The sequence below is a fragment of the Amblyraja radiata genome, chromosome 23, assembly GCF_010909765.2.
Source record: "Amblyraja radiata isolate CabotCenter1 chromosome 23, sAmbRad1.1.pri, whole genome shotgun sequence".
Lineage (NCBI taxonomy): Eukaryota > Metazoa > Chordata > Chondrichthyes > Rajiformes > Rajidae > Amblyraja > Amblyraja radiata.
In genome coordinates this window covers 7,596,848-7,607,355 of record NC_045978.1, presented here as the reverse complement: position 1 = coordinate 7,607,355, position 10,508 = coordinate 7,596,848, and the positions used below count along the sequence as shown (strand labels likewise).

The following is a 10,508-nucleotide window of genomic DNA, read 5'->3' as shown; positions in this document are numbered from 1 at the left end:
ATCATATTGAATGGCGGTGCAGGCTCGAAGGGCCGAATGGCCTACTCCTGCACCTATTTTCTATGTTTCTGTGTTTCTAAGAACGTAGATACCAAAAGGGATTGGCAAGAGAAACCAAATAAGTTCGAGGAAGAGCAGCAGTAGAGAAGTGAAAAATAAATTGCGGGATTGAATTTTAAAGGTCAGAAATCCCCAAATAACACACTTTATCTTATTTACAGTCCTGATGATTCTCTTATCTTGACTGGCAATAGTTTTCAACCCTTAATAACAGAATATGTATAAAGATATATCAAATAATGAACAATGCGCGGAAAGGTAACTGTGTATATCATGGACTTTATTTTGTAATCACACCTTGCACATTACAGCAATCTTAAACTGACATTTAAATGCACATTATGGAATCTAAAATGGGTGGGTAAGAATCTTCAAATTGACTACTTCCAGTCATTTTTTATTGTGTAAAGCGAGAGAAATTTGTTAGCATCTTCCCATAAGGATTCATATACAAACACATCAAAAAATAGCAAGATCTAATCAAGTGATTAAAACGAGCCCCCTTCAAATACAGTGAGTAGATGAAAGAATGTAGCATCATTTACGGTCTTACCCTGACTCTAGTTTCAAGTCCGATAGGCAAATACATACACTGGCAGAGCCTGAGGTGAAATGGCACATCATTAAATGAGGTGTTAGCATGACACAGTGTTATGCATTATGTACTAGCCTGCCAAACAATTTTTAAAAAAAGTAGGTATTTACAAAAGAATCTTCAAAGTTAGATACCGCACAACAAACAAACACTCTGGAACTTATACAGCTTTATATTTGGCAAACCGTTTTCTACTCAGCACAGTTATCGCAGTAATAAGACAAAAAGTTAGCTGGATAATTTAGAACTTTTCGCACACCATTTTTGTAGAGAGACTAATTTCACCAAAACATTGCTTACTAGCTTGGAAGTTTCCCCCTCTTCAGAGAGCATGGACATATAGAAAGATTCATATATAATACAATGCTACCAATGACATTTGCTATTTAAAGATGGAACTTACTCTGTTTATGAACAAGTTCATCCAACATAAAGAGCCAAATAGATAGTTCTTGTGAAGGTCTAGTGAGTAATGTCACCATTTGATAAGACTGAACACTCCATAGTTAGTTAAGACATATAGACCTTTAGGCGGCAACAGGTTATAATTAATCTCTGATCTTTCCACAGAGTAATTAATTGACATTCATCTTCATCTAAAATTCTTTATTTGTTAACTCATTGTTATTAATGAAAATTAAAAAAATAAAGCCATTATTAAATAAAATAATATTTAAATAATAAAATATATATTTTAAAATACATCTTAGGCACACTTTTTTAGAAATATGTTTGATAAATAGTCAATTTTAATCTGATTTGATTAATTGGGTTTGACATACAAATAATGATTTGTGCAAATAAACCATATATGAGGTACTCAATTATTCTTCAAATGGATATAGATTCTGACAATTACATCATGCTGGACAACAGATATCACCATTCCCTTTAGATCCAAGAGAACTCCAACAAAGAATGGTGAAATCCATCCAAAACTTCTAATACCTATGAGCACCTATAAATTTTAGGGAAACATAATGATTCAATTATGCAGGAAATATAATAAAATTAATTAATTTGTTGGCATTTTTTCTCTAATTGTAGGTTGAGTCTGTCAATCAATATAATGCATCTATATATACTGTACAAGATAAAGTACATTGGCAGATTATGATGTCAATAACAATTAATACTCTGAATGTGTTGATTATTATTAGATTACTGATGTGCTGCTGATTTTTGCCTGCTTACAATTCTCGGTATTGCACAGAAAGAAAGAACCAATATTCCAAATGCAAAAAAAGCATGACCTATTCATATAATAAGTACCGAATTCAGAAACAAAAGACGTATCGTGATAACCAGGATTTTATTAGTAGATTCATTCCACGGTGTTCTTTGCAAAGCAATAGAACTTTTTTTTTAGCCAGAAAGTTCCTCTCGTTGCACCTTGTTTCTGCGGACCTCGGCTGCATGCCTTTCCTGTCGTACAAAACAGACAGATTATCAAGGGTAAGACACCTGAAAAATCAGTCTTGTAACCGGCAATCCTTTCACTGTTATCCGCGTGGGTAAGTTCCAACAGCGTTCTGCCAAGATACAGGTATGTCACAAATGTGGTCAGGATAGAACTTGCTGCCTCAAAATGCCAGAGACCTGGGTTTGATCCTGACTTTGGGTACTGTGTGTGGAGACCTTATGACCGAGTGGGTTTCCTCTGATATCCCAAACAACGTGCAGGTTTGCAGGTTAATTGGCCTCTGTAAATTCCCCTCTAGTGTGTGGAGAGTGGGCTGGAATATGGGATAACATAGAACTAGGTAGGCCGAAGAGCCTGTTTCCATGCTGAATCTTCCAATCAGCCAATCAATCAATCAATGACTGAAAGTTAAGAGGGGTGTCTTTAATGTAAATGATGGATACCTTAAAAAAAAAACTAGAAGCAGAACCAATCCACAACTGATAATATTAACAATGTATGACTGATATACATGAAATGTTTGTAATATGGGTTTGCTTCTAATAAATATAATTTAAAAAAACAAAAAAGCAATAGTATCTGCTGATGAACTTTATGCTTCTAAGATTAAGTGGCCAGTTTCTATTAAGATATTACTTTCAGGTTTAAAGTTAAACAGCACGAATACAGGCCTTCCGACCCAACTTGTCCATGCCAACCAGGTTGCCCAGTTGGGATCGTCCCTCTTGTCTGTGTCTGCACCTGGCTCATATCCCTCCAAACTGTTCCTGTCCATGTACCTGTCCAAGAGTCTTGTAAAGGCTGTAAATGTATCTGCTTCTAAGATTTCTACTGCCAGCTCATCTCATATATGCCTCAACTCCTCCTTTGGCAGCTCGCCCTGTATACCCATCACCTTTCATGTGAAAAAGTTGCATCTCAGGTTCCTATTAAACCTTTCCCCTCTCATCTTAAGCCTATGCCCTATAATTCTTGATTCGCCTACTCTGTCCATTCATGCTATCTTTTCCCCTCATCATCTTATGCACCCCTATAAGATCACCCCTCATTCTCTTGCACTACAAAGAATAACATCCTAACCTGCCCAACCTCTCACTGTAACTCAGGCCCTCAAGTCCTGGCAACATCCTCATAAATCTTCTCTGCAACCTTTCCATCTTACAAATTATATTAGTAAGACCCCAGACTTAATTTTGGGTTGCACAACCGTGTTATTCTCTGTAAGTAACACATCTATAAAGCAAAACTAAATAGGCTTGGGGCTCATTAGTATCAGCATTTGGATTTTTTAATGTTTGCTGTTCACTTTGAGGTCCACACATTTCAATGTATTTTTTCTGAATGCATTTCACAATGTACATAACAAATTAAATACATTAATATTACTTTGTAAAGTTAGAATTTATTTAAGAGTAAGTATTTGTACAAAAATTAAGAATTATTAATTTATTCAATTGATCAGTACTTTTTACAGAAGCTGCTAAACTAAGTTTCAAAGAGACTTGGTTAAGATTAGGAAAATGTGTTGCTATGTTTGTGTTTAGAAGGAACAAATAAGTCATGGCTTCAGCCATAACTTTATAGCTGTTGCATTCTGGATAGCAATGATAGATGAGAGGGAAAAGGTTTTTCCCTGGTTCTTTATCCCCAAATTTATGAAAGGCGTGTGGCTTTGTCGGTCAATTAACCTGTGTAAATTGGCCCTAGAATGAAGGGAGTGAATGATAAAGTGGGATAATGGAGAACTATTGTGAACGGGTTATCGATGGTTACCATGGATTCATTGGGCTGAAGGGCCTGTTTCCGTGCTGCATCTCTGAATTAAAATAAAACACAATATCTTCATGAAAACTAAAACATAATATCTTCTTTAGCCACTCTTGAATGGCGGAGTGGACTTGTCGGCTCGAATGGACTAATTCTGCTCCTAAGACTTGTGAACTTATGAAAAGCAAGTCCAAGTTAAAATCTGCCCATCAGAAACCCTAGCTTCCTACAAAGACTTCCCCAAATGAAGGTGTAAGAGTGAGGGTCTTGGTGTTATTAATTTATTTTTTATGACAGAATGTAATAGTAGTAAGAGTCTCAATAGTTATGTGGAGAAGGCAAGAGAATAGGGTTGAGAGGGAAAAATAGATCAGCCATGATCGAATGGCGGAGCAGACCCATTGGGCTAAATGGCCTAATTCTGCTCCTATGTCTTATGATCCCAGGGTAATTATTTAGGATTAATAGGTTTAGATATGTTGCAGTATGTAGAGGACTAAAATGTAAAAGGTAGGGAAGTACTTGCCTTCTCACGTAGGCGATCCTGGAGAGCGGCTATGTGGGCTTTGCGATTTTCATCACAAGTTTCCATTTTCTGATTTAACTTCCTTTCGGTAGTCGTGCTGAAGTTACTGTTATCCACAATAGCCCGGTGTAGCACAATGTGCCTGTGCTGCTGTTTCTCTGCCAGTTGCTGCAGAAGCTGCATCTCTTGTGACTGCAAATCCACAGAAATTAAACTGGTGTGAAAGGGACCTCAGCAAAACATCACCTTATAACGTTCAACAGAAACTGGTAAAAAGAACATGCGTCTGACAAAGCGTCCCGACCCAAAACGTCACCCATCCTTTTACGCCACAGGTGCTGCCTGACCCACTGCGTTACTCCAGCACTTTGTTTTGTATATACCAGCATCTGCAGTTCCTTTCTACACAAAAGAACAATAACAAGCGAACATAGACCCGGAATAAATGGCTAAAGAACCAGGAGGAAATGAAGAGACCCCCCCCCCCCTCCCCTTTCACAGAAACTTGTTAGGATTTGGAGACACATGGAACTGCAGACGAAAGTGCTGGAGGAACTCAGCAGGTGCGGCAGCATCTATGGAGCGAAGGAAATAGGCGACGTTTCGGGCCTAGACACTTCTTCAGACTGAAAAAGGGTTTCGGCCCGAAACGTCGCCTATTTCCTTCGCTCCATAGATGCTACCGCACCCGCTGAGTTCCTCCAGCACTTTTGTCTACCTTCGATTTTCTAGCATCTGAAGTTCCTTCTTAAGCAAGGAGCTGCAGATGCTGGTTTACCAAAAAAAACCCATAAAATGCTGGAGTAACTCAGCGGGTCAGGCAGCATATCAGGAGGATATGGATAGGAGATGTTTTGAGTTGTGACACTATCAGACTGATCACAGGGGGGAAGGAGGGGGAAGAAAACTAGAAAAGAGGTGAGGGTGGGACAAAGCCTGGCGAGTGATAGGGTGGATACAGGGTTAGGGAGGCGTTTTGATTAGTAGATGGACACAAATGGAGACAAAAGGATGTAAGGGGTGTGAAATATGAAGCCAGAAGGGCGGATACATGTGGAAAGGGGTGGGAGGGAAGGGGAAAGCGGGGCGGAATAATGGGGAAAAGGATAGTGGAAGAAATGGGTGTGTTTAACATTCACTATTTGTAAGGTAGGAAAAACAGATTCAATAGAGGTTTTCAAATAGGAAATGAATAAAAAGGAAAGGGAACTGGATGAAAGGAAAGATGTAAAGACCTAATAAGAATGAACCAAGTGGTGGGACAATTCAGCAAGCTTTCACGAAAAATTGCCACAGACACAATGAGCAAAAATATATCCTCTGTAGAGCATCATGCTTCCTGTAGTGGTGTAAAGATGACATTTCCTATTAAGCTCTTCCTACTAAGCACTCTCTACAAATACAAATGCTGCAAATACTCACAAGGTCATAAGTGATAGGAGCAGAATTAGGCCATTCGGCCCATCAAATCTGCTCTACCATTCAATCATGGCTGATCTAGCTCCCCCAACTAACACCATTCTCCTGCCTTCTCCCCATAACCTCTGAGACCTGTACAAATCAAAAATATCTCTGCCTTAAATATATCCACTTACAGCCTCCACAGCCTTCTGTGGCAAAGAATTCCACAGATTCACCACCCTCTAACTAAAGAAATCTCACCTCAACTCCTTCCTTAAAGAACGTCCTTTAATTCTGAGGCTATGACCTCTAATCCTAGAATCTCCCACTAGTGGAAACATCTCCATAATTCAGATACCCTCAGTGAAGAGAGAAATAGAGTTCACATTCCAGCTTGGTGGTCGTTTATGAAAGATTAGCAAGCTTAAAAACACTTGTGTATTCTCTTCAATTGCCATCTGATCGGCTGCATTTTTCCAGGATTTTTCAGTTATTATTTCAGATTCCAGCATCAATAACATTTTGTGTTAGTCTTTCTACAAATGGACAGATTTGTTGTTAATTCCGTATACCTGTGGGACAGTGAGATAATTAAAGAATAACATAGAACTGCAGACGCTGGTTTATACTGAAGATAAACAAAAAGTGCCTCAGCGGGTCAGGTCGCATTTCTGGAAAAAAAGGATGGGTGACGTTTTGTGTTGGGACTCTTCTTCAGACTGAAATGTCACCCATCCTTTTTCTCCAGAAATGCTGCCTGGGCCCGCAAAGTTACTCCAGCACTTTGTGTCTATTTTAGGAATAGCATTTATCTATTGCGCTTCGGTGATGGAGAATGTTCAACTCCTCAATTGGACATGAAACAGCCCGTGTGCCCCACCTTTCTCCTATTCTCCGCAGCATCCAGCTGGTCCTGCAGCTTCTCCAAAGAGATGTCCTTCTTTGGTGTGATGGGTTGCTCAGGGGACAAGTCAGTGGACTGTGGTTTCAGAATAACTTCAAAGGCTTGTCCAGATGCACGTTTATTAATTGCTTTCACTTCCATATCTATGGACGGAATAAAAAAACATGAAGTAGAACATGGTGAATACAGGTCCACCACCGATTTTCCAGCAAGGTCCGGCGCCTTCTTTAAACCGGACAAAATCACGAGAACGCACTTGAAATCCCCCCAGAGATTCCCCCCAAAAATGTGGCTCCTATTTAACGGTCAATGCATCAATATTATTATCAATAAACCCGGTGTATTAAATCATCCTATTTTTGTTCTCCACATGATGCAATTTATTAATTTGTTGATTTTTTTTGTTCATTATATTTTATTTGAGAGTTATATCCCTGTTTTGCTTCTGCAGGTAATAATTTCATTGTTTTCTGGTCAGTACATGTGACAATTAAATACTCTTGATTCTTGACTTTAACTAAACATCAATTTCATAATGTGAAAACTGGTTAATTTCATCTGTAGATAGATGTTTTTACATTAGTTTGCCATCTCATAGAAACATAGAAAATAGGTGCAGGAGGAGGCCATTCGGCCCTTTGAGCCAACACCTCCATTCATTGTGATCATGGCTGATCGTCCCCAATCAATAACCCGTGCCTGCCCTCCCCATACCCCTTGATTCCACTAGCCTCTAGAGCTCTATCTAACTCTCTCTTAAATCCACTTGGCCTCCACTTCCCTCTGTGGCAGGGAATTCCCCAAATTCACAACTCTCTGGGTGAAAAAGTTTTTTCTCACCTCAGTCTTAAATGGCTTCCCCTTTATTCTAAGACTATGGCCCCTGGTTCTGGACTCGCTCAACATTGGGACCATTTTTCCTGCATCTAGCTTGTCCAGTCCTTTTATAATTTTATATGTTTCTATAAGATATCCCCTCATTCTTCTAAACTCCAGTGAATACAAGCCCAGTCTTTTCAATATGGAAATATCGCCATGTAAATACAAATAGCTACAGTATAACGGCAAAATCTAAAAATAAGAGTGTCTAGAAGTTACCAAATGCTCCTACTCACCACCAAATTTGTTAATTGTGTTGGGATGTGGTTGAGTGTAGAAACAGGAGCAAATCAGGGAGAGCATTGACAGCTCCTTCATCTTCTCTTTGTAGGCTTTCAAAACAAAACATAGATATATTTGTGAATTTAAAATTAAATGAACATGAGCCTTTAGCAAGACTTCTGTACAATCTTTCTCATGATATTTCACATAAATGGTTATCTGTCAAGAAAAGGTTGATATTTATTTTGTTTATAGTCAAGTATAACTGAGCCCAGCAAGAGCGGAATGTTTATGCTGAACTAAAGCCAAACTGTGGTTCGACCACAACGAGAGTTTTGCATCCAATTCAGATGACCACACACAAGCTGGATGTAAAGGTCCGTGAGAGGGTGCAGAGAAGTTTCAACCAAATTATTTCATGGATGAGAGATATTGACAGACAAGAAATAACTAAGATCAGTTTTATCAGAATGATTCAGGGTGAGAATTCTGAACAGACAAGTCCTGACTTCTTCTTCTCCTTCTTGCGTATGGCGTGCACAGCCTAAAGTTGTAGGACAACTTGTTCTATTTGATCTTATTTGATTGTGCACACGGGGTTGATTGCATTCATCGAAACAGGGCGGACCACGTGAAGGTTGCAATCCCCCACCTCAAGTCCTGACTCAGTTTAGTTTAGTTTATTGTCACGTGTACCAAGGTACAATGAAAAGCTTTTGTTGTTGCATGCTAACCAGTCAGCGGGAAGACAATACATGAATAAAATATTAATAAAAAATATTAAAACTAAAATATGTAGGATCACCATTTTGTTGCACTGGTAGCCAGGAAACCTAGGTTCCTTCATATTCCCCGAGATGGCACCTTGTTGGTCTTGGTTTATTCATCCAATGCAATATTATGCGTAAAAGATGGCATATAGGGAGATAAGGATGAAACTGCACAAAATGCATTGACATACCACTGTAATAGAATTGCAAATCTGTGCCAGATTGGAATTAAATGTAGCAACAAGCTATTTGCTCCAAATTGATTCTTATTACCAGGATATCCAGTAATTCAATCCTAACTACGTTCATTCCAATTAACTCAACGTCCTATAACTAAATAGTTGCTGAACTCTGCTTTAAAATAATACATTCTTACAAGTGAGATTTTTTTTTAAAAGCCTCATGGAGTTTATAATTTGTTAAATTGCATCAAAACACTTTCAGGTAATTTACCATTAAGTGCCGTATGTGATGCATTTTCTTCATGTTGGCGCGCCACAACTGGCATTTATTTTTTATCTTTATCTTTACATTATAAACAACGCCAGTTCCTTTAGAGCTGCCAGTTTTATTCCCCTGTTGCTGTCTGCTTTCCCAATGCCTCTTTGTCTGTCTCTGGTTCTGTCTCTTATGGGACTGTTGTTAAAATGAAGCACAGCACAACACAACAGCAAAACACACATGCAGGAGCAGAAAAGACAGAGAGGAGGGAAAAGTGAAAACAGAACAGAGTGAGAAGGGAGACAATGAAAAAGAAAATCAAAATTAAAAAAACAAAAAAATTAAAAGGTAATTGAGAATCCAAAAGAAATATAGGAAAGCAGGAAGAAAAGCAGAAAAATAACAATGGTAACGGGATTAAAAAAAACAATGTGTTCTTCATTAATAATTGGCTTGAAAACTAACTTTCATTTTGCCGCAGGTGACCTAATGGGCACGTTTCCAAGCGAAATTATTGTTATTCTATGTGTTCATCTCCGCAGTGCTTGTTGATTCTATTAGATGCTGTCAGTGGTAAATATACATTTTATTCCATAGATGAAAAGACACTTGCAATCTTGCTTAAAAATATGTTAAGGGGCTGTCCCACTTGGGCGACCTAATTGCCAGTTTAGAAGAGTCTTTAGAAATGACATGTTGAAGACCTCCTTCGATTATGTAGAAGACCAGCTTCGACTAGCTACGACTAACTTCGGGAAAATTGGACACCGAATAGTGTAGAGTGAAGACGACCTCCTTTGATCTCCTTTGACCTCCCATCAACTATGATGAAGACTATCTACGACTATCTTTGGCTACCTTCGACTACCCTCGATTACCTACGACAAACATGCCGACCTACTACGGCCTACTATGAATAAACCTACGAGTAAAGAAAGTATTGATTTTTTTCAATGGCGACCTTTTTTTACCAGCGGGCTATTCTTAACATGTTGAATAAAACGCCGCGACCTAGCTGAGGACTCGAGTACGCGGAGACCACTCTCGAGCATGAAGGCGAGTTACGACGACCTCCTACGACCTCGAGTATGAGTCGAGGGCAAACTCACCAGAACTCACGAATTAGGTCGCCCAAGTGGGACAGGCCCTTTAGTTAATATCATCGTAAGAACCATTAAATAAAGTTATCTGCGAGTCTGGGAACATTAGATGCATTAAAACTGTAGAATGCTGTAGAATGTCTAAATAATATATGCTGGACCCCAAGAGCCCATTATGATCCTGGTGCATTTTTAATGTTTTAGCAAAAAATGCGGCTTATATTTCCTCTCAATTTTTATGTTGGAAGTTTACACTCCAACAAACAATGTTTTTGCATATTACAATTGCAGCTGTTTTTACCAAGGGCACCAGAACATTCTTTGCAGGAAGGAACTACAGATGTTGGTTTACACCAGATAGACACAAAATGCTGGAGTAACTCAGCAGGACCGGCAGCATCTCTGGATCACACAAAATGC

General features: G+C 38.9%; 1 protein-coding gene across 1 annotated transcript in view; it reads right to left on the bottom strand.

Annotated features, from left to right (window-relative positions):
- Positions 1 to 319: 319 nt before the first annotated feature.
- The window catches only part of stmn3 (stathmin 3), a 28,133-nt gene continuing 17,944 nt past the window's right edge, over positions 320 to 10,508 (bottom strand). Inside the window, exons 2-5 of the mRNA XM_033041500.1 lie at positions 7,792 to 7,887; positions 6,653 to 6,819; positions 4,372 to 4,563; positions 320 to 2,080 (exon numbers count right to left, since the gene is read on the bottom strand). Of these exons, the coding sequence (XP_032897391.1) occupies positions 2,021 to 2,080; positions 4,372 to 4,563; positions 6,653 to 6,819; positions 7,792 to 7,887 (515 nt within the window). The 3' untranslated portion in view covers positions 320 to 2,020. The remainder of the gene's footprint in view (positions 2,081 to 4,371; positions 4,564 to 6,652; positions 6,820 to 7,791; positions 7,888 to 10,508) is intronic.